The 24497-nt window shown below is 38.6% G+C and overlaps 1 protein-coding gene across 2 annotated transcripts in view; it reads right to left on the bottom strand.

Moving 5' to 3' along the window:
* Window positions 1-3493: 3493 nt before the first annotated feature.
* Window positions 3494-24497, bottom strand: part of cdh16 (cadherin 16) — a 31519-nt gene continuing 10515 nt past the window's right edge. For both annotated transcript variants that reach the window (XM_020713205.1, XM_020713206.1), the window contains 11 exons: window positions 23663-23788; window positions 22388-22538; window positions 20849-21061; window positions 19973-20049; window positions 17161-17352; window positions 10011-10252; window positions 9805-9935; window positions 9456-9695; window positions 5080-5196; window positions 4671-4787; window positions 3494-4553 (listed from right to left, as the gene is read on the bottom strand). In XM_020713205.1, the coding sequence (XP_020568864.1) occupies window positions 4459-4553; window positions 4671-4787; window positions 5080-5196; window positions 9456-9695; window positions 9805-9935; window positions 10011-10252; window positions 17161-17352; window positions 19973-20049; window positions 20849-21061; window positions 22388-22538; window positions 23663-23788 (1701 nt within the window). In that variant the 3' untranslated portion in view covers window positions 3494-4458. The remainder of the gene's footprint in view (window positions 4554-4670; window positions 4788-5079; window positions 5197-9455; window positions 9696-9804; window positions 9936-10010; window positions 10253-17160; window positions 17353-19972; window positions 20050-20848; window positions 21062-22387; window positions 22539-23662; window positions 23789-24497) is intronic.

Below are 24497 nucleotides of genomic sequence, written 5' to 3'. Positions count from 1 at the left end.
GTGGAGTGCAGAGCTTTCCAGGAAAAATGGACAGAGTTTTATTTGTTCACAGAGCTGAATGCAAAACCTGCAAGCTTGGTATGTCATCAACAGGTCGCAATGCTCAACGAATATAACATTCAGCACCACCATGTGACTCACCACAAAGAAAAGTTTCACCATTTGGTGTTAAGAAAAGAGAAGATTTACCAACTATTAGCTGGACTAACAAAATAACTGTCTGCATTTACTGTGGCCGTGACGTCAGTGATGGAGCAGTGACAGCTACCTTATTGCAAACAAGGTGGAGCAAACATCCAAACCATTTTTGGATGGTGAACTTAATGAAAAATGCTGAAGGAAGGCTGCAGAAGTGTTGTACCTCAAAAAGCAGTTTACGTTTGCCAACATGAGTCTGTCAAGGATTACGATTCCATAAAAACATCTCTGAGGAGACATAGGTGCCAAATGAAGGAATCCAGTCATTTATTGTATTTTCGGTCGCTGTTAATGAAAGCACTGACATCACAGATATATATAGCCGTGCATATTTATTAGAGGTGTTAAAGAGACCATCACACTGTAGTTTCTTGAGTTGATGGACACAACAGCAGCATATGACATAGTCAGCTCTCTAGTTACTGTGCTGGACAACGTTGGGGTGAACTGGTCACGTGATGTCAGTCTGGTCACTGATGGTGTCCCTTTAATGGTCAGGAAAAAGATAGGTGTTGCCACAAAATTCAGGCAGCCAACCAGGAAAAGATTCTTGGACATTTCATTGTGTTTTGCACACTTGAATAACTGTAAATGTGTTTTTGCACCGGATTTGAATTCTGATATTGATGGTGGGGTGAAGTTTCAGGAGAGAAAGGAGGTTAACTCCAAATTCTTATGTTCACAAATGTTTGCAAGTTTAATTTAGTTTAATTTTTCATTGATTTGCACATTTACGTTTTAGGCAGGTGTTTCATTTTTTTCCGTAGTCCCTCCTGAGTTTATTATTGGTATTGCTTCAGGGTCAGATGTAAAATATTCAGTCTGTGTAAACTTAAATAAACCAATTTCTTATAAAGTGAAATGCATTTTATTTTAGATCCATTGGCCTCTGTGAATGAATGTGTAATAATAAGTGATTAGGGTGACAAAAAAAAAAGCGATTTTTTGCTTTTATGTTAGTGTTCCAGCCCAATTGGGAACATACGGGTTGAATGTGGCCCCTGAACCAAAATGAGTTTGACACCCCTGTTTTAGAAGATCTCCCTCTGCCAGAAGGAAGTGCTTCAGTAGCATACAGAACTTTGAAAACTAAGTATGAATGGACCATGTGCAGCCTTGTGATCTTATATTTACTTTGTTTATCCAGTTTTGCAAAAGGAAAAAACGTTCTAAAACAGCATTGAAGAGCAGCTACAGAAATAGTTGGCAGCTGGTGTACATCAGTCGCAATAAGGCAATATTTAATGCTATCAAGCTGTGTGCATCATCACTGTCAGTGAATCACTTAAGTGTGAAAAATGGAAAACCTCAAATGGCCCTGACCTCAGTCAGCTGTCCCTTAATTGTGGAGAGTTTATATTAGTCAGAGTTAATCTGCTGAGAGGCCATACTGAAAAGAATTCACAACACAAGTTCATTCCCATGCCCTGCAGGACAATTACTGCTGCATGTCTGGAGTTCATTTCCGTGGAATAACTCTGGTGTTGTTCAGTTTCCATCTGAACATTATAAAGGGCTTGCATATGTCTTTTTTGTTCTGATGTATACATCTTCAAAAGCAAGACAAAATATTGACCCTTCTTTAAAAATGGCAAAAAGGGATAAAAATCTAAAATCTTAACAAACTTTATAAATTGTAATCCACCAATTATATTTTATGGGGGTTTAATTTATATTCTGCCACTATTCATGAAACTGGGAGTTAGAATTTTTATGCTTTTTCCCACTATTTCGAGAGAAAAATATTTAGCTTTTAAGCAAGCGGTAGTGAATAAACATAATACATTCAAGTCAAATCGGATAAATAATTCAGTTTGGATTAAATTAGTTTATGGATAGTATCCCAATACAGTCTTGGTTTAAGGACATCTGTCTGCTGAAGGAGAAGTCCCTTCTTCAGCTCCGGAAGAGAGAAAGATCACCAGAAAGATGCTTAAAGACACGCAGAAATGAGAGAAGAAAAAAAAAGACTTTTGATCTATAAAGTCATTTCAAAATTTTTTAAAGATGTTTTAAGTGATTTAGCAATACATCAGTAAATACTGTCACAGTGAGGTAAGAAAAAGTCAGGAATGGAAGTTTCTTGGAAAAGGTATCACTTAAACTCAACAAGTCTGTCAAGTTTGGAGTCCTTTTGTAACCACAGGATCTTAAACAAACCAAAAATAGCCAAAGCTGCATGGAAACTAAGTCCAAGGGGAGAAGAGATTAAGAAAAACACTTGTTTGTGTTGGACTATGAGCAATGAAAAACGAGCCAGCCACTTGGGGAAACTTGGTCAGCGTTCTGCTGTTCTTGTACATCCGTTCATATGTGATGACTTATCTCTGATTTCCCAAGCTACCTGAAGTGTTCGCAAATCTTGCCCCCAATTCCCTCCACGGCCTTGCACCCAAAATCAGCTAGCTAAAGCATCGCTGTCCTCTGAAGGTCTGCTGGAACACATCAAAGCTAGAGTTGGATGCTTATTACCTCCCAAATGGGATGTTTGACCTCATGTCAATAGCTAATCCCTTCCTCTCTGCTCTCTCATTTCCCTCAGGGCACTTCCGAGTATACAGTTTTTTTTAGGAATTTGCTTTGATAGAAACAGTTAACTAGAGATATAAATAGCACAAAATAAATTAGCTGTGAGTGTGTGTGCAGACCTTTAGGCATTGTCTGTGTATGTCATGAGTCAGCGCACATTGACAATGTCCGGCTGACTGAGCATCTGATCCTCATATGAAGTTATCTTTATATTTTCCATGTCAGTTCTCCTGGCTTTGTATTCTGTCACAACTGCTCAGCCAGTGAAAATCCCAGTTTTTACGTAAACAGTACATGGGAAAAAAATATTAAAAAAGCTGCTATCCATTATAATGTGACCTATTATTTTGTAAATATGAAGTTTTTACCTTTTGGATTATTTTCTGAAGTACTCATTTTCCTCTTAACAGAAGATGATGCAACACATGAACCTGGTTCCAAAGATGTATCAGTATTGTTGATTCATATACTACTGTGTAAATAAATGTCATGATCAGATGAAATCCACATTGTTACTTCAGTTTTATGGTTTTGTTTATGTCTGACTGATTTCGGAAGAAGTCTGTCAGCATCCGTGTCAGATCCAAACAGTTTGGTTTGCTTGTTTAAACAATTCACTTCACGCAAGCAAACATGTGACAAATTTATGATTTTAGTGTAATTTAACCTGCATGGATACAAACCCCAATCTTACCAACATGATAACATTATCATCAACAAAGAAGCTAGGTTTCTCTTTGCATACAAACAACCTTTCACACTTGAGTAAAGAGTTTTGTAAAGAAGTTTATTGTTCTTTGAACTTGTAAAGCTTTTTCTGTTGCTAATAGGAAGCAATTAGGTCGGTAAACACTGATAGCCAAGTCATTCAGAAGACTTTCACTTATTCATGGTTTACATTTGTTTGTGCCAGTTGGGTTTTCCGGCTAAATTTGTCTAAATAAAACATAGTCTAGAGTCAGCTATGAGCTGCAAAAGCAAACAGAATTTATTTTATTTGAATAATAGAGTTCAAAGAGTTACCACTGAAGGAAAGAGAAGTCAAATGCAAATAATGAATGTTAGTCCATCACACTGTGCTCATGCAAAAATGGAGGATCAAAAATGTGTGTGCGCCAAACGAAAAAAAAGTTGCATATCGGTGCAATGCCAAAAATAAAAAAGTTTTTCTTCGCGTCAGAATCAGTTGATTCATTTTGACGCATAGAGCTTGCATTATTTAGGTGTTGCCGGTGACATCTCTGATGTTAAAAGGCAAAGCAAACGGAAAATGAATTTTCTGCCCATAATAATTTGCAAAGAACTTTTAGTTACCTTAGTGACATCGTCAAAGAATAATTTACCACCACAGTCATTTTAGTAAATTAAAAAAGTAATAAATTTCAACTTAAATTCTAAAACTAACAATAAGTAATATAACTGATGTTGTAATTTTTGTATTTTTTCTCAAAAACTGTGACTATGAAGTTTTTTTTTATTTTCTTCAATCAAACCTAATACTTTCAAACAAAAAAGAAAAAGAAAAGAAACCCCCAGCTTAATAAATTTTTATATCTGAGTTGAGCTAGGTCAGAGATAGTTGTGAGTGCTATACATCTAAATGTCTCTTTATTTATACTTAGACTAATTGATTGACACGTATACATTTAGGCATTCACTGTAAACTGAAAGCAATATTGTTTCACTGGTGCAGATAATAAAAACAACACAAAATGATCAACCTCATCAGCTTTAAATCTTCAGGAGAGCTCTTTCCTGGTTAGTTTCATTTGGCTCTTTGGGGTTCTGGTAAGATAGTCTAACAAATGTAATGATGAGGATGGTTCCTAAAAAAGCCAAAAAACAACAAACAAAAAACAACACTTACTGGACTGAAAAAAACACAAATACAACACTACAAAAGCAGAAAACACACTGTATAATGTACTAGCTTCTCAGCTCACCAATGACTGCAAAGGTGCCAAGCAGAATCCCCACTGCAGACTGAATGGTTGGCATGCCCTCCAAAGGCTTGGCAGCTATTTTGCAGCTTCCTCTCACATTGCAGGTACATACAGTTACTAAAGTGATAAAGAGTGGGAAATACAGGACACAAATTCACACAAGAGACTATTTAAAAATAAAACAGAATGTATTCTGGAATTAAAAAAAACAACAACATTTCAATTGAATTCTGAATGCTGTGGTTGTAACATGGGACAAAACTGCATGCATAGTTGCAAGTAAAAGACATTTGTTTTATATTACAGACAACACGGAGAAGTAAAGTGTTCCTTCGCATTATGTAGGCAAGGTGTGAGTGACAGCAAAAATCTGCCCTCCCCCATGTACTCACAGAAATATGAACATTACCTGGCAGATTAATGAAGGTGCTTCTGGGAGGGGAACTGCTGTCAGAGATGGTAAAGGGCACAGTATAGACCTCTGGGGCCAGGTATGGGATGTTTAACGACAGGTTGGTGTGAGTATCTACAGATAAGAGTGTTGATTTAGTTTCAACAGAGCTGCACAGTAAACAAATTGCTCGTCTTCTTCATTTTGACAGATGATCAAAGTGATCATGAAGATTGGTGTCAGACTTTGAGTGCTTTTACCTTTGATTAGCTTCAAAATTTTGCATGCATTTTAAATAAAATATGCAATGCATTCGTAAACCATAAACACATTGTCATAAAAAATGTTCTACACGAGAGAAAGAAACAGCCTGAATCAGTGAATACAGGCCAAGCTTTAACACTGAGCCATGCAGGCTGGGCACACTGCCTGTATTTGTAGATGTGTATATAAATGATTACTTATTAAACAAATATGTGTTTGCCAATATGATGTGGTGACTGATTCAAGGGTCACATTTAGTTTGGCCTTCAGCCCAATTATAAGTGGTGTCCAAAGCAAACACTCTTTCCCAAATGTCAGTTGAGGTTGGTTCTCTTCAAGATTGTGGGTCAGAGGTGTTTGAGAGACCTGTTACTGTGTCAAGTCTCAAAGTTGACAATTTGCTGGTTGTCTAAGTTCTGTTCAGAAGGTCAGAAAGCCTAAGTTAGCCATCTTTGGTGGTCACAATCCACCACCTATTGCAGCGACTGATGTTTCTCCATGTCGTGTGAGCTGATGTCTGCTTTACCGGTGGGTTTGCCCACCAAAGCATGCTATGCTGCAAGTCCTTCCTGACAACCTGTTGCTTGTATTCTTAGACCCCTACGTTTTCAGGCTGGTCTCCTAGTTGGCTCCACTTGCCCTCCTGGCTTTCCAACTAGTCTCCTGGCATGGCTCCTGATTCTTTGCCCTGTAATATGTCTTTTTTTTGTTTCTTTTGGCCTGTCCCAGTTCTGCTAAACTACCAGCTCTGGCACACATTGTGCCAGAAAGTTAGATAATAATGGTAAAAAAAAGTTGAGTTTGATCTAGAATACTCCTCCAGTTCCACCAGGAAACTTTTTGAGCTGCTGAAGAAACTGCGTGGCTGAAGCACATGTAAAGGCTCATGTACAAATGCGCACATGTGTTGTGATAATTTATCATATAGCACTACACCCCTGCATATCACACTTGAGATGTTCAAAATGATGCGTGAAAATACAGTAGCTATGAATTATTTGAGGGCTACATGTATTCTTCGCCATAGATTTTTTACCTCCAAAATCCAATAATCTCCTGCAAAAGGGGTACATGAAATGCCGTGCTACATTTATTATTTGTATAATCGGCCTCCTACTCCTGAGCCTAACATGCACAAGCAAAAATACATTACCATTGCTGCAGTACAGATGATGTAAAATCATTCTTCTACAAGCAGAGGCCTCTAACCAAGCTGTTTGAACCCTTATCTGGGGGTCTTAAACTCTGTGCCCGTTCCTTACTGTCAGTCATGTTTGTGTTCCACTCAGGAATTGCAGCCTTTCCATAGAAGTAGTTATGTTTTTTTTTTTTGTTGTTTTTGCTTTGCTTTGCTTTTTACAAGATACTTAGGTAGATCTATTTGCTGTTGTTGTTACCCCAAGATATATTTGTGCATTAACCCTTTAACACTGAAGCTTTAGCTCGAGTTTTTACATTTATTTGACTGCCATAATTCTTCAATCATTTAGGCAACTAATGTAATTCCAGAGGATAGTGAAGTGAAGAAATGAGGCTTTGCAATATCAAAAGCTGAACTGGATGATTCTATTGATTGTGTAAATGATGGACGAGTTACTGTATGTCAAAGAGCGTTTGTTGTTTAGGTGTTGCTGATGACATCTCGTGAGTTAAAAGGATAAAGTCAATCAATGTGTGACATGCTGAATGTGTGATGAGGCACATCATCTCCTTTCTGATGAGGAAAAGCCATTTAGAATTACATCATGCTTATTTTTAAAGAAAACTTTTATACTGAGAACAAAAGTCAGTCAAATTCCTTCAAAAGGATAGAGATAAATGATGATCGCACAAACACACACTCCTTTTCATGGAAGATTGTGTTTGTGATATATACGCCCATAAAGCTCCTCATCTAATTCATCCCGGTACACATTTATCTGTACAACCGTATCTGACTGTGACCAGGTGCAAACCATTCTGGGCTAGCCCTTTTTTAGCTTCCATTAGCTGTCAGGAAACTAGTGGTGACGCCAAAGAAATTACACAGAAGATATAATTACAGCAGAGCTCAATCAATACCCACAGGAGCAGGGGGGTGAAAAATAAACAGGAAAAGAAAAAAAAAAGAGAAGTGATGAGGAGTCTGAATGGCTTAATGGAAGACCTCATTGCTGTAAATAACTGCCATGAAATAAATTATTCCAAAACTAGCAGCTCGTCGAAAAAAAAAAAATTGAACTGCACCTTTTATTTGGAGAAAAAAAAACTGACTGGGTCATTTCGTGTATCCACATGCTCAGGCCAATTTTGATTGCATTTTATGAATGGAAGTGTGTTTCAGTCAAGGTAATTCAGTGCTTTCAGCGTGATGTAGGAGACTCAGTGTTCACTGACTCAAACTGAAAATCCATTTATCAGTGATGTCACTCTGTTTGACCTTGTGGCTGAGTGGTAACAAACTGTCTGCTCTGAAAAATTATCTTCCATCAGCGCAGCTTCAAGGTTTATCTAGACTATAGGCGGTGACACACGATATTCATCTTAAACTTAAAAGCAAAAGCTGAAAATAGCACATCTATTGTGCCTTAAGTCTCAACCGAGTCATTTTTGATTCTTCAGTGTCTCCATGTCTTTTTGTTAGCTGTGTAGCACAGCTCATGTGTGTTCTACCTTTGTGTCCATGAGCAACCTGAATAAAAGAATGACCCTGCCTGACCTCAAACAGGAAAATAAGCCAAGAGAGTTTAAATGAGCCGTGTAAGCATATTACAGGACACCACACCTTCAATGTTTTTCTAAATGGGAACATATGTGACGTAGGTAAGAAAACCAAAGTAATTACGTATTTTCTGCACTGTAGAGCACGCCAGATTAGCGTATAAGGGGCAACATCAATAAATGGTCTATTTTGGAAATGATCTCACATAAAAGGTGTGCTGAATCATAAGGCACATTAAGTGAGACAAATGAGTCAGAGATAAGTCCATCAGTTAGCCACATTAGAAGCGTTAACATATTAACAATACACGTAGCTACCAACATTGTATTCAACACGTATAAAAACAAACTGATACCAAGAAGTTTCAGTCTGTCTATCAGCTACATGTTAGCTGTGTTAGCGAATTTACACCCAACCTTGTTTGCAACTCATAAAAACCCTCTACCATTTTGACATGTGTACCTCTCAACTGCATTTCCATTGACAATAAAATTGCACCAATTGGATTTGCGATAATAAATTCGCCCAATGGAAACACAACAATTTAAAAAAACCCTCGCATTTATCAAAAGAAGGTTTTGGCGCTTAGAAGAGGTGGTTTTTCAGTCATACTGAAATTGACATATTTCCCAAAACTGCATTGGAAACACTTTTTTCGAAATAAATGAGTCATGTGACCAACAACCGGATGGCAATGCGCTTCTTGGTAGGAAGTGGCTGCCCTGGGCACTGTAATTTGCAACAGTTTCTAGAATTTAAATAAAGTTTTACGCATAAAATGGAAACGCTGTTACTATGCACAGCCAGAGTTAATCCATATAAAGGCCTCTGGATTATAAGGCACAGTTTATAGTAAGGAAAATATTGTACAACTACACTTATCTTGCCACTGGAAAAGACCTTTCTTTGCCCTGTGCCTTTGATGGCTGAAAAAAATCCTTTGGTTTATTATCATTATCATCAATAGTAGTGAATTCTTAGATTTCTCTAGATAATGTAATTTTGTGTTTTTTGATAAACCAATATCTTGAGGGTTAAGACTCGACCAACATGCAGCAACAAAGCTAAGAAACATTTGAGCAGCTGATCGTCCTGATTATATTGACATAGTTACTATTCTGACCTGGTAGTTGAAAGAACTTTAAAACCTGTTATTTAAGCTAAAGTCAGCCACAGTTGCTGCGCTGCAAGCACAAATGCAAAAAACTATGAGAAAGTCTATGATGTCCAAAAACACTTTCCATAGCTGAAAAACGTTGATCATAAATAAGAACAATAGCAAAAAACATTTTAAAGACATTGTCAACTTCCCTAAAAAGCACTGAAAACTAAGTGAAAATCAAAAATCAAGTAACAGTAACAATTGTTTCTCTTTTATTGTCACACAGGACCTTTAAGGATTATTCTACCCATTATACACTCTCCCTACCATTGATGGGGGTAAGCTTCCAGTTACGTCGAACTGTGGCATCACTGCGGAGAGAGAAATTAAGTCGGCCTCCATGTTGAGGTCCATCACTGTCCCGTGAAGCCAGCACCAAAGCTTGGTCCTCCCACCGCGGCGTGCACAGGTACTTCCAGGAATAGTCTCCAACCAGCACGGGACTGTTGTCATTCACATCCAGGATGTGGACAGTTACCAGGGTGGAGGCAGACAAAGAAGAGTTTCCTAAAATAGGCACAAAGGTTCTACAAGGTGAATAGTTTGGCTTTAAGCTAGTGATTAATAATGACTTGTATTTTTGATAGCATGCGAAATATAAGGGAAAACATCTTACGTCCATCCACAGCAATGACTTCCATGGTGTAGGTGCTGTTTTCCTCTCTGTCCAAGGCTTGCACAGTCTTTAGCTCACCGGAATACTTCCCTATTGAGAAATATTTCTTGGTGTCCCCTTGAAGAGAATATCTGCAGGAACACATCTGTAGCTCTGAAAAATTGAAAAACTGATAGTTCCACCTTTTTCTCTCTAAAATTGTTTACCTTATTGGATGAGAATCTGGGTCGTAACCTCTAATGGTGGCAATGACGCGTCCTGGTTCCTCCCCCTCTCTGACAGTCACCTCATAATGACTTTGAGATAGAATTGGGCCCTCATTTATGTCATCAACATATATTGAGACTGTCGCTGTGGATGCTGGTCCATATCTGCCACGGACCAGAGGAACGGGATTCTGGGCGCTAAGCACCAAAATGTACTCGCTCTCACGTTCAAAGTCTAGAACCTATGAAAAGATATAGAAAATGAATACGCCACAGTTATAGGAAAAAAATTTGATTTTTGCATTAAAAAATAAAATAAAAGCATAGAAGTGTGTGGTTGGTGTGGAATGAAGGCAACTTCACATTCCTGTCACCCTTCTAACTGCACCACGTTTGTTAATTCTCCTTATTTTGTGCTATTAAAGATGCTTAACTAGTTCAGATAAAATGTTCCCTTTGTACATTTCCTAGGGCATTTTTAGGTGTTGAGTCATTTGTAAATTCTTTCATTTTATGAATAGATCTCAACTCCAATTTGTCTTTAAAGTCCAACTCCAATCATCTTTTGATTCATTGTCAAAGTGTTCCCAGTGATCTTTTTGATTTTGATTATGTCGTTTTTAGCCAAAACAAAATAACTTGTGGTTTTCTAGGATATAGTTTCTGTAGAATGGGAGGAGTTTAGAAATTGCGTCTGAGGTTTAGATATGACCGTTGGCGAAAAGCAATCCCGCCCCTCCTCCCATCCCCATTTCTAAGAGCTAAGAGCAAGGAGTTTGTGGTCCGTCAAACATATTTTCTATGTCACAATTAAGCTTTTTTTCAAACAGCATTTTCTTGTCTTCTCCTAATAAAAAATGTTTAGAATAAAGAAATACTCAGAAACATAATTTTGAGCTTAATTTTCTTTATATGTCTCATCGGACTGGGTTTTAGATACTTTTCTCACTAAAATATTTGCTTTTCTCTGATCCACTCCATCTTTTCTAACCTGAAAAAAACCCTAAAAAAGCAGATTTTACAAGTGTATGCATATCAATATGAAGTAAAATGAAAATACTATTTGAATTCAATACAATTCTGAGTAAAAATATATAATTCCCAATAAAACTTTTTACTAAATAATAATTCTTTAAAAGAAACTTACAAATGCAGTTCTTAATTTAATCTCCAATATCAAAAACAACAAAAAAAGAGCTGAACTTTCTGCCTTATGTGATTTCAACAGCAAGCTCTTTAACAGTCAAGAACAGCATGTAACATTTGCCAGCATGAGAAGGATGCAGTACAGTCCCATGTGTCCACCCCTCCTATCTCGCTTCCTAGAAATCTGGAACTACTGACATTGTAATTCAGCATCTCTAATATGAACCAGACCCTGCAGTCAAAAGAAAAAAGTTAAATATCCACCATGTCTCTCATGAAACATTTTCCATGATGCTGTTTGTTTGCAGCTGCTAAGCTTACCCACATGACAGAGGGATCAAATTAAGTTTGAGCTGCAAGGTGTAAATCTAAATCGTTAGTTCAAAGCAGTAAAAATGTGTTTTATTTTCTTCTTTAAAATGTAATTAAAAAATTCTCTTTTATGGTTTATGTTTTTTTTAAAGCAAAATAAAAAAAACAATACTAATGACATCTCAGTCTGAAATTTTCTTCTGCAATGACAAATAAATGTAAACCTTGACAATGGATTAGTGTGTTGCTAATTAAAATTAGCAACACAAAAGTAAGACTTGATACCAAAAGGGTTTTAACAGAGTTCTGACTATTTTTAATGACAAATCTGAGGTATAACAAAATAGATGGAGTCTTTATAGGTATCTCAATTCAAACAGTTTTTATTTGCTTTTACTGTTGACTTTTGACTGAACAAATTATGCGCATAAAAAAGTTTCTTCTGTCATTCCTGACATTTCTGAAACCTTTGCTTGAAATCTTCACTTTGAGTGCCCTAAATGGTGTTTACATCTATAAAATCAGTGGTAATGGAAGTCAGTAAAGGATATGTCTGAGGGACAGCTCGTTCTTTAGTTAGATGTTTTGGAGATAAATGGAAGGAAACCAGAATAAGATGGTTTGGAGATGTTGAGAGGCGGAACCGTGATTATCATGGTCAAAGGATGCTGAGGTTGGAGCTACCAAGAAAGAGGTTTACATGTTGTGAAGGAGGACACAAGGGTGATTGGTGTAAGCGAGAAGGATGCAGAGGATAGGGTTAGATTCCTTCTTGTTTTCCAACAGACCCTGCTTTGGCATGTTCTAATTGGCTCTACAAACACCTGATCCAGGTGTTCAGCAGTGAGTAAAGGAAGGGTGTCTGGAAAACATGCAAACACACTGCCCCTTGAGGCTTGGAGTTCCTGACCCTTGCACTAGATCAGTGCTTCTCAAATAGTGGGGCGATGCGATTGCGTGGAGCAATTGCCCGGGGCGCAAATTTAACGGGGGTCGGTGGTGACAGCGGCTCAGTGCTTTGTGCTTCTTTGTGCACCCATGATCGTAAGATTGCAGGTTCGATTCCCGCCTTGCACGCCCATGTGTCGAAGTGTCCTTGGGCAAGACACTGAACCCCACCTTGCCTCTGGTGGGAGGTTGGCGCCAGTGTTTGGCAGCGGAGCCGCCATCAGTGTGTGAATGTGTGTGTGCATGGGTGAATGGGACTGTGACTGTAAAGTGCTTTGGGCCTTCGTAAGAAGGTAGAAAGCGCTAAATAAGTATACGCCATTTTGCGTGTGTTAAGGAAAGGGGAGGGGTAGTGGGCTCAGGTTGCGAGGTGGAACAGCGCACGCGGAGCGCTGCCTCTGTTGCGCAACACCAGGATCATCACGTGCCTTTAGATCACTCAGGTCATGCTAATAAAGACATTCTTCATTACCTATTGTAGACATTTTGATGACGTGTCTTTGTTTTCCATCAATGTATTCTTTGCATCTGCTTGTCGTGCGAAACATTTTCTTTTTCCTAAGGGGACCTTGCAAAAAATAATTGAGAAGCACTCCACCAGATGAAGGTGGGTGTTTTGTCGCGGCAACCCCAAATGGGAGCGGCTGATAGGCAAAGAAGAAAAAGTGAATGGTAGTCAAGACTGACAAGGAGAATACAGGGTGGAGACAACAAAAAAACAGCAGTCAGAACTGTGCAAAAGATCATTTTCTTTCATTTCAATATGTTAGCATTTTTTTAATTTCCCAGCAAGAAACCCTTTAACGCTAGGATTTTAAAAATGTACTATTAAATATTTTAGTTCTCTTTACACACTATCAAAAGCCCCCCTTTCTGTCACGTGTAGTTTAAGGTACTCACTCAGGATCATACAGTGACAAAAAGTGAAATCATTTTTGTTGAAATACTGAGCAGTGAGCCAGCTCAGTTGTGGTGGGATCAAGCTTTTTCATAAAAATTGAATCAATCCTGATCATCTGAATAAACATTCAGATAAATTTTGCCAGTGATTCATCCGTTTTGCTGATCATTTTTAAAGTTATCAGAAAATAATTGTGGCACAATCACAGCTGTTCCTGAAATATCATTTTTATGGCTCTACACAATATTCACTTTAAATCTTTGCCTTTAAAATCCTGTGTTATTCTACAGCTGTTTGATAGTAATCATACATGTGATGATACATTTTCACTTTTCTCCTTTTTTTTAAAAAGGCAGAACAACAAAAAAAGCGTATCACATTTGTATGGTCTGTTTGGCTGTCTGAGATTAATCCATCTGGAGAAAGTACAACATCACAGTGATTTTGAGACACAGGTTTTACACCATCTGTGCTTCTGCATCACTGGTTTTGAGGGATGCTTGTCAAGATGCTTGCAGCTACAGATTTCAGGCTGCAGCTGCTGATATTACAAATGTGCCAGCTGCGTCAGGCCCATCAGGTTAGAAAAATGGGGAAGCACTCTACAGATGGCTCAGAAAATATCCACAATGAAAAAAAGGCTCAAAGGATTTCTATGTATTTGTCAGTAAAAGTGACAGCTATCAGCTCTGTCTCGTGTTTTGCTAACTCATTTGTTAAAAATATGGATTGACGATCATTCTAAGATTTGTTTGAAAACTCTGGAATAGAAGGAGTCTTCTTTAAATTGTTTCTGCTCCACGCTAGTCTTGAGTCCACTGTAATGCAATCAAAGGGCACAGCAGAAAGTCAAGGTAATGTTATACTGCACATGATGCACGTGGCTCTCATTATTCATTTTAAGAGGCTGCTCTGTGACAACATCTAGCTGCTTTTTTCTCTCCAACAGCTCTGTTTCGCTCTAATAGGTGAGGCTGTGACTGGTAATGACTTTTAACTTTGTGTACTTCAACTGTCTCTGCACATGCACGCACAAAAAAACTGAAACACAAATGGTGAGCAGCTAGTTCAACACAGATCAACAATAAGAATGAAATGACTCAATTGCCCTGTCAAAAATGTCCCACTATTAGGATAAAGAACTAAATAGTTTTGGATTATTTTGCATTTTATACTTGTCAGTCCTTGCAGAATGGTCCAAAGCACGGGGTCTGTGCAGATTTCTTTTTTTTTTTTTGCAAATCGAAATACAATTGGCAGTTTTGTGCATTTATATTATTAGAATGCTAGTATAGATTATAAAATGTTTATGAAACCTCATGAAAAATAGTCCTCGGTCAAATGTAATGATATCTTTGGGAGGTGTCATCTAAAAAGCAGAATATCTTACAGAGTTACAGGAAGATGACAATTTCTGCTGAGGTGCACAACACCTAAAAGCCATCAATACTTTCTAAGTGAAGAATTTCAAAACACCCATACAACAGTGTTGTCAGCATGAAAATTTCTTTGTTTTATGGCATGGAACATAGTTCAGCAACAGCTGCTGGCCCCATATTAACAGGTTTTATGTGATTTAAAGCATGCAGTTTCCTCACTGTAGAGCAGAGAAAACACGTTCCGTCAGCTATGGCTTTATCCGCAAAAAGGGTTCCCTGTTTCACTGCAATCTCCTGTAATGCAAGGTCTGAAGAAGGAACTATGTTGTGGGTCTGTTTTTTTAGGATTTTGTCTTTCAGAAAGGAGAAAATGTGAGAGAGTCCAACTCCAATTATATTTTATCCATTGTTAAAGCATTTCCATTGGTCTTTTAATTATGATTACGCTGTTTTTAGCCAAAGTAAAAAAAAAAAAAACAACCTGCGTGGTTCTAAATAGTTTCTGCAGAGTGGCAGGAGTTTATTAGAATTTCACCCAGAGAAACCTCGCTCCTCCTCCCATCACCCTGTTTGATCTTAAAAATCACTCTGTTTACACTTTCTTCTGCTATATTAAATCTCCTCACAACCCCAACCTAACATTATCAGAGCAACAAAAATGTTGAGCAATATTGGAGCTATCCAGAGCCAGATGCCAGCTCGGACGAGGAAAATGAAGATGTTCTTGGATCTATTTATCTGCAAGTGATGCAGTGGAATGGAGCTTGTGTGCTGCCTATTGTATTTGTGACATAACAACTACAATTCTTTTTCAAACAGACTTTTTTTGTCTGCTCTTGATTTACCAAGATTGGAAAAGAGAATTGTTTAGAAAATAAATGTTTAGCTTTATTTTCTTTATATATGCTCTCCATAAAAACACCAAAAACACTTTTTCTGCAGAGTGGGTCTTTGAAACATTTAGGACAAGGCTACACATCCAACTCCGGGGAGACATTTTGGGGAAAGTCCGATGTGTTCTTGTCTGACTGTGACTAGGCATTCAAAACAAGCTTCACAAAGACAACTGTATGAAAGAACTTAAATGGGCTGAATGGGGGCGTGATCTCAAACACCTTTGGGATTAAGTGGGTCAGAGGTCTGGAGCCAGTCCTTCCCAGTGCCTCGCCTCATAAACACCACAGATTGAAAAGGGAGATTTTTCCCACAGAAAATCTCTGAGAATATTGTGGAAAGCCTTCAGCGGAGAGTGAATGTTCTTATGGCTATTAATCTTTTTTAAAGCAATTGTCTTTGAATGCAGTGTCTCCAAACTCTAGATTTGCCCCAAAACTTAAGTCCACATGAAGTAGCAGTGGTCAAACACACTAATTAACAAAAAAAAAGGTGAAAGAAATGTCAAGTAGTTTAACTCTGCGTCTTTCATCTTGTTTGAATATATCAAAAATATAACCACAGATAGACTTCAGTGTTGTTCTGTTGTAGCTATAAAACATCAAATGTCCTTGTTCATTCTGATTTTATCTCTTGACAATTTCTAGTCCAAGTGACATTCACCCTAATTAATGAGTTGCTCTATGAACAGTGAACACTTCCTAATAATTAAATGTGATTGCTTTGTTGCACTGATTTTCACGCTTTAACTCGACAGAGTAAGGGATTTGTACAAGTGCATTTGAATCCTTCTGAAAGATTTTGTTCTGCATTGTCCCCTGCAACCCCCATTTTTATTGCGGAAATCTTGCAAGGTCACTTGATGAGGCTTTAATTACAGCTAATCAAAATTGCACAAAATGAGAGGAATTAGAAATATATATATTTAAAAATAGCAATCAAGCAAAAAAAAACAAGAGCCTATCAGCTTCTGGATATCTTGTTTATCTCAAACATTTACAACTCACATGACAATCACATTCATTCTCCTGCAGAGAGGTTAAAAATAATAGACCACCTCCTGCCTGGCCCACTTCCACAAAGCAGACCATTAGAGTGCAATCACACACAGACACACACTCATTCCTATAAGGTTCCCTGTTAGATTATAGCATGCAGGCCAAGGGTAATGCACCATGGGGACAGAGATTATTTTGCTAAAGCAGTTCATTGTCATTAGAGGTCTATTTTTTCATAATGTCAGACAAACATATTGACATATTAAAAAATGCTCTTTACCTTCAATCCCTCAACAGTGCACAAACACACACACTATGAGATGAAAAGCCGCACACTGAGCTGACACACTTTTATTGGACAACTATTTCAGGATCAACCCCTGAATGATCCCACACACCAAGGACACGTGAAAGACAACAAAGGTTTCTGTGACATTATCCTCTGCACTTCTGAATTCAAGATGTTTGAACACATTTAGGATAAAAAAGAGAATATTTCTGTCTCCTAGGTTATACTTGGACCCGAAAATAATGGTTGTAATTGAAGAGTCATTGACATTAAAGGTCGTTACCTTGGAAAGCACCAGCGACACTTCATTGGTCTGCTTGTCCGTCACCAACATAAAGACCTCCTCCTCGTTTCCGGACTCCAGACAGTAGTCCACCTGCCAGCTGTCTCCCCCTCGTACATCTGCATCCCTCGCTAATACAGACGTTACCGTGGTAGCCAATGGAGCATCTTCAGGAACATGAAAGGGTCCATACTAACAGACGGGAAGCAGAGACAGATTATTACAAGACAGAACATCTCCCATTTAGCAACTGTTTTAGAGTGGTTGACTAACAAAATATGAACCAATTAGGCCTTCAATATAAATTGCTAAATTTATGTCAGATTAACAAGATTAAGAGCATGATTTTGAAAAGTAATTTTAGTTTGACACTTTAAAAGAAGTCATATCAGCTTTTGGTCATGTGAGAGTTTTCAACAGTCTTTTATGGTGGCAATTTGGAGGTTGTCACTGAAAGTTACGCATGAGTGGCTGTCCAATTTTTTGTGGCGATAAAATGTGACTACAAGTGAGAATATGTTTCCCCCCACTTACCCTCCTAGTGCGATTTGACCTTTATTCACCAGCCTGTGTGTGTTTAGACAGCCGTTTAATCTGCCACTCACACATGTCCTCTGGTGAAGCGGCCATGTCTGTGATCTGGTTGCCCCATCTGCAGTGTTGCTCAGCCCAGTCCTGTCACCACTCACCTCCCACAGCAGCCCCAACAGCACTGCTTTTACATTGCCATGGAAAAAGCTGCTCTCCTCAGGCGTGACCTGCTCAAGAGCATTTTCCACCTCTGTGTTTGTATGTGTGCGGCTGTGGCAACCATTATCTGAAAAGTGTTTATTTGTTTTAACAGCTTCAAATGGAGTATCCAGACCAGCAGGCGATGGGAGGAAAGGGATAAAATATCCCGCCAGATGTAACTTCAAAGAAATCACAAAGTTTTATGTGTATTTTTAGATTCGTAGCCTGGTTTAATCAAGTTTTTGGATCAGCACTGGTTCGGGAGCCTTCTCTTCTGAGCTTTGAGATTGCAAAATTAAAAGAGGCTGATGTTTCTTTGCATTCTTTTGAACTTGAACATTTATGGCCAGTATGTAGTCTGACTTAAAAGAAAATGTTCCTGCATTTGTGCCAGGCGTCCATGTGACTTTAGCCTCACAGAAAATCTGAAACCTTCTTCCTGGTATTCATAGCAGGACAGCTGTCCTGTGTAACTCCCAGACGTCAGGGCTTTACTGTCTTCTCTCTTTTAGAAGGGGGTGAAAGTGAGGGGACTGTCTGTGGCTACCTGTTTTTTACTTAAGGCTGTGGTCACAAATACAACTGCCACCAGCGATGGGGAGGCATCGGCAGGATCTTTAAGATTCCGTGCCGCCACCTGATTTTTAAGAAAAATCATTGGCGTGGACATGAATGTAAGCGGCGGTCATCAGGCGTCAGTCAGTAAGGTGGGGATGATGCCAGTACGAAATCGGGCGACAGTCTGACACAAAGCGGTGGCAGCCAGATCGCCGGGCGTCAGCAGCTCTGATTGGACGATGTGTAAATGTCTCTGGGCGGCGAACGTCCATATCAAGTGCCACTGGCCGCAGGCTGCCCGGTAGCCAGAGGGTAAATAAAAAGCAGGTCATTCTACCTTTCATTGGACGGTCACAGGGCAACCTCAAAATCCCTGGGCCGTCACTGGCCTATGTCACCTTCTAGAAAAAAGTTGTCCGGTCATTGTAAAATTTAACTTTTTCTTAAAACCTCCCGCAGCCATCCCGACTGCCGCCTCCTGATTACAAATGTTGTCGCACAGCCACCTGCTGACTTTGCTGAAAAACTCTGGGTCACTGAGGTCACAGCGCATGGAATATGTGAACGTACCTAAGCTATGTTCACACTACCCTTGGTAACGTGTGTTCAAGCGACCACTTTCAATAAAAAGTCACTGTAAATCCATGTTTAGGGCTTACGGGTTAAAAACTCTTGCATTCACGCAAGTTTCAACAACCATTTTTGAACTTTACCTAAAAATGCCCAGCCATTGAACTTTGAAAGTTAAACCAGGTTGAACTTTGACCAATCAAGCACTCGGATTTGGTCGAGACGTACGGATGGTGTCCCCAACAATTTACGGAAGTGCCAGCTGTTTGAAAAATGATCATAGAGGAAATTAATAATTGCAGTTTGTACCCGGCCGGAATTATATGACACCAAGTTTTTTTCATATATCGGAATGGTGAAGTGAGAGGAAAAAAAAGGAGCAAGATTTGCAGTGCTTTGACATTTCACACCAAGCCTCTTCCAACTGTAGGTGACAAACATGTGAAAGTATAGAGTAGCAACAGTCCAGTGTGAACGCCATAGGCTGAATGCACATCCAAGAATGCACGTTTAGTGCACGGTCAAATGTGCACGATGTGAATGTAGTATCAGAGTTTGATCAGCATGTCTGTCAAAGAGAGCGACACAGCTGCTTAATTTTGGATAACTTTTCTCAGTTGATTACTATGGATAAAGCAGGTGTGAGGTATTTTGATGTGTAAATGGAGATTGAACAGAAGAAAGAAATTAAAATCAGGATCACCAAAAGATTTTTATTATCTATGTCATCTTTTATTATTATAAAAATGATTCCTATAAATTGATAAAGATTTAAATGAGAAAATGCTGAATAGCTGCTTTCACCAACTTTACCCTTTTCAGATTTTTTTCTGCAAATGCAGCTAACATGATGTTTATCCAGCTTTTTCACTTTATTTAAAATAGTTTGTGGCAGTCCACCATGGCTGTGGTCCCTGCACGTGTGACTAGGTTTAAGCGTGTGCTGTCTTACCTCATGCTGGGCAAAGGCTGGTGGGTTGTTGTTCTCATCCTGTACTGTCACAACCACAGTGCACGAACTGTTAAGACCTGCCAGGGGGCATCATCACAGCTTCTGTTAGTGAGTCAGGGTCAGCCCTACTCGCAAATAAAATATGGTGAAGGAACAGCAAGTACCTTGTCTTGCTTCCATCACACCAAAAGTCCATGAGTCATGCAGATCACATCATCTCTCACCCCAGAGGCTGGCATTTATACACCCGTTCGACCCCAAACAAATCAATAAAGCCACTGACGCACAAACACTCACAGCTAATTAAATTTCTCTGTCACAGTGATTTTTAATGTCCTAAACTGTGTCTTTGCCAGTGTCTTTATTCCTGATCTGTTTTCACCTTTCAGCGTCGTTTACATATTTGTATGAAATAGCAAAACAAACTAAGGGGAAAAGCTAATATCAGTAATTATCTTATAATCTGTTTGCGTGTTACATAAATAGCAAAAATCTTCTCCTTTGCCTTTCAGCTGCTCATTTTGGAGGTTGTCACAGTGAATAATCAAGTCCATCTTCACCCAGAAAAATCTAAAAAAAATCCCTAGATAAAATTGTTTTTGAAAATTTGGGATTTTATTTTTCTTTTGGAATATATTTAGGGTGTTGCTAATTGGAAATTGAAATACCTGCTCTATAAACCTTTTAAAATACTAAAACAAGGACAAAAAAACAATACCAATTTAAATTCTTCACTTGTGTTATTATATAGAACATTAAAAAAAACTACATTTGATTATGAACTGACTTGTAAACTCAATTATATCTTGGTCCACTTTCCTTTGTTTGACATTATCCCTAACTTTAGTCCTTAGAAAAAAAATGCATTATATTCACCTTTAGCATCCTCAGCAGTGATAGTAAGGGTGTACTGTGGTGCTGTGCCCTCCATGCTGTCTGCCTGCACAGAGATGACTCCTGAGTCCCGATCCACTCGGAAAAGTGCGCGCGGACTCTCTGGAATTTGCCCGACTAAACGGTAGAAGATCCTCACATTATCTGTCTTGGGATCGTCATTATCAGCTGCCTGCACTGTCAGGATTTCTGTTCCTGAAGAAGAAAGCGCAAAGAAAAAGCAATGCTAAAAGAAGAATGGAAAAATATATATATATTTTTTTGTTTTTGGACATGTAGTCACAAAAAGTAGAAAAAAGGACAAATAATTTAAATTATCTAAGAGTGATTGTTTTGCTCTTTTTAAAACAAGGATCCCCCCCCCCCACACACACACACACACACATTCAGAATCGCATATAGAAGAAATCACAGTTGGCCTTTTTTTGGCCTTTTTCCTGCATCCTTTGACCTTAAAAGTTTTTTCCCCCTGCATCAAAATTTACACTCTCTGCATGCTAAGAGAGCAGGGAAAGGAGGATAGCAGTGGTCTTCTCATTTAATCCTCACTCAATGATTCCATTTAACAGATTGTACCCCATAGTTCATTTCCCAGAAAACAATCTGTTCTAAAAGCATCAACACAAAGGCTTTTATGCAGAGACCTTGTATGCACAACAGACCGTGTGCCTTTTATGAGCAAGGGGAGGATGGAGGTGCTTTCCCCGCATCCTGGCAAAAATCCCAAAATGCTTTCACAAAAGGCATCTGGCACCCTCAGTGATTGTAGCTGCACTTTCAGCCTCGTCCTCATTCAGATTCTTTTAAAATTGTAGTCTCATTTTTAAAACTGAATCTGTTGTGTGTTGCCATTTTAATAATTATTTTAATTATTTTTTATATAAATGATATTACATATAGTACACATTACATATTACATACACTGTATTTATTGGATACCCATCTTATTTGAAAGAGGAAACTGTGTAAAAGAAAAAGAATGCAGTTTTCAACTTGTAGGTAGGTTTCTTTTTCTAAACCTGTTTTTGTCCCTTCCGGGGTCAGGGGCTGCCAGAGCCTAACCAGGCCACTCCTAGGTGAGGGCAGGGGACACTTGGGAAAGGCTGCTAGTCTGCCCCAGGGCCACAATCACACAACCATACACACACCAAGGGACAATTTAGAGTGACCAATTAACCTATGAAGCATGTTTTTGAATGGTGGGAAGAATACATGCAGAGAACATGCAAACTCCACACTGAAAGGACCCCCATTGGTGATCTGTTCCAGGCCCTTCTTGCTGTGAGGCAAGAGCCCTAGCCACTGCGCCACCTTGGAGCTCAAATAGACTTTAAATTCTTTTTGTTTATCGTTTTATTTAAAGTGTCTGGGAATGAATGTTTTACATAAGTAAACTTTTGTTTATTTAAAGTGTTTTCTTAGGTTATGCATTATGATCCACCACATTTAAAAAAAAGACAAAAACGACATACTACCAATTTGACTTTTTGAGTTTAGAATGAGTTGTAGGGTGTCAGTTACCTCGAGCAGCTAGTTCCTTGACCACGGCATGGTACTGCGCCTGCGGGAAGGTGGGTCTGTTATCGTTGGCGTCACCCACCATTACTCTCAACTCCACAGGTTTGGCGATCTCTCTGCCATCAGGACGCTCAACCACAATACTGATGAGAAACTGAGGGATTTAAAGAAGAACTTATAACAATATTTTGGTTTTAAGTTTAAATATAAAATAAAGACATGGACAACTAGTCTGACATTTTAGTGCTCTCACATCAGCTCTACAAAATTATTAATGATATTGTAGTGAGTGTAGAATCCTGTGAAGTTCAGTTGTTTTTTTCCGGCAGCTAGTAAAAGAGCAGGGTTATTGAATGAATGAGCATTTATTCTTTTATGTTTGGTTGAGGAAAACCCACAGCTTACAAAAATACTGTTGGCAAGTGTCAAAAAACAGATGACACACTGTTAAAAACCAACTATTGCTTTTTAGACTGTGCAAGCACTTCTTGTGGTCTTTTTCTGATTTTTGCTCTTTATTCTGATTTATCTTTAAAAATAAATTGTGTCTATCTACATTATTTAGCATTGTCTGTCACAAAAACATTTTTAAAATGCATTTCCCCTTTTTGTCCAGTAATTTAAAAAAAAAAAACCTCCTAATTTATGTTAGTGTATCAAAGTGTTCTGGGGCGCAGCTCTCCTCCTGTCAAAAACAGACTAAACTTAAACCTGAAGACATCAGGTTGACTAAACATTTTACATTAAAAACATGTCTTTGGTGACAAGGAATGAAAGTGTTGAGTGTGTGTTTTTATACTGCAGGGATTCAGATTAAGCTGTCTGTGAGTGTTACTCTTTTGGCCACTTGATGTCCCACTCCCAGAACCATTTAAAGCTTTTGAGAGCTTAAATTGTGTAAAAGGAGCACAATGCAAAGAAAAAAAAAAACAGGCTTTCATATTTAATCCCAAAACACACAATCATCTCTGCTGAGTGAGCTCTTAACCCCTTTCACTTTACAATATCTGTGCTGTGTTACAGTAATGTTTTATATATTAGAGATATTAGAGATAATGCCATGTGAGAAGACAGGGCTTAATGTAACCTGGTTTCAAAAAGTGATTAAAAAACTGAAAATTATCAACTTATCTGAAACTTATCGGAACAAGGTTGGATTAATGTGTTTAAAGTGGTTGTTTTTCAAGCATTCTTGCACATCTCCATGGAGCCGACTCTTCCAGTTTAGGATTTATTGTGAGCTGATGTGAATGTTTGGATTGCAGTTACAGTACACACCTGGTCTTGGGTCTCTCTGTCCAAAGGAGCATTGAGATAAATGACTCCTTCTCTGCTGATGGTGAAGAGCATCTCTGGAAACTCCCCCTCCAGACTGTACTCGGCCTGGCTTCCGCTCCACTTCACCTGATTCAGCAATAAGACTTTAATGTGTTTGGTCTGTCATTAACTAGGTTTAGCAAGAGAAGAAAAACTGACAATCTAAAGTTTTTTTTTTTTGCCTGTACCTGAAAGAAAATTAGCAGTAATTAATTAGCAGTTGATCATAGACTGACCCTTTGCATTGAAGAGAATTGGTAACCCAACTGCAATGCTAAGCTGTTTATGTGATAAGGAGCCAGCTAAAGTCAGTGACAATGATGGAGAACAGAACCGGCAGCCAAAACTAACAATGCAGGCTTAAGGGGATTTTCCACTCTGCTTTACAACCCTTTGCCAGAATGCTGCATATTGTCTGAAAAGACCCTAAAAGCCATCAAGCGGCACCCAACAAGGACAGGAGTTCAGCTGTAACACAGCTGAAGCTCCCCTCAGGCATGTGTTGACAATGTTCCAGTCTCCACCGCAGCACGTCCAATGCAAAGGTACAGCTCATCAAGTTTCCTGTGCTTTCCTGATATTAGAGCTTGTTGTTCATTCACCTTTTTTTTCTAATCAAGTCGGAAAAATCCATAAAAAACCCTGCCTTCTCTTTTTCAGGGATGGCCTTTGTGGGGCATTCTGTTTCACCTTATTGTAGTTTTAACTTCAGCTACAAACTGTGTCTGTGCGTGATCTTGTTAACAATATAAAAAATCAAAATTTGAATTACAGAATCAACACAATTTGAAGACAG

Source organism: Oryzias latipes, chromosome 3 (assembly GCF_002234675.1).
Source record: "Oryzias latipes chromosome 3, ASM223467v1".
NCBI classification, from domain to species: domain Eukaryota; kingdom Metazoa; phylum Chordata; class Actinopteri; order Beloniformes; family Adrianichthyidae; genus Oryzias; species Oryzias latipes.
Note: the sequence above shows the minus strand (reverse complement) of the source record. Positions and strands in the feature narration are given on the sequence as shown.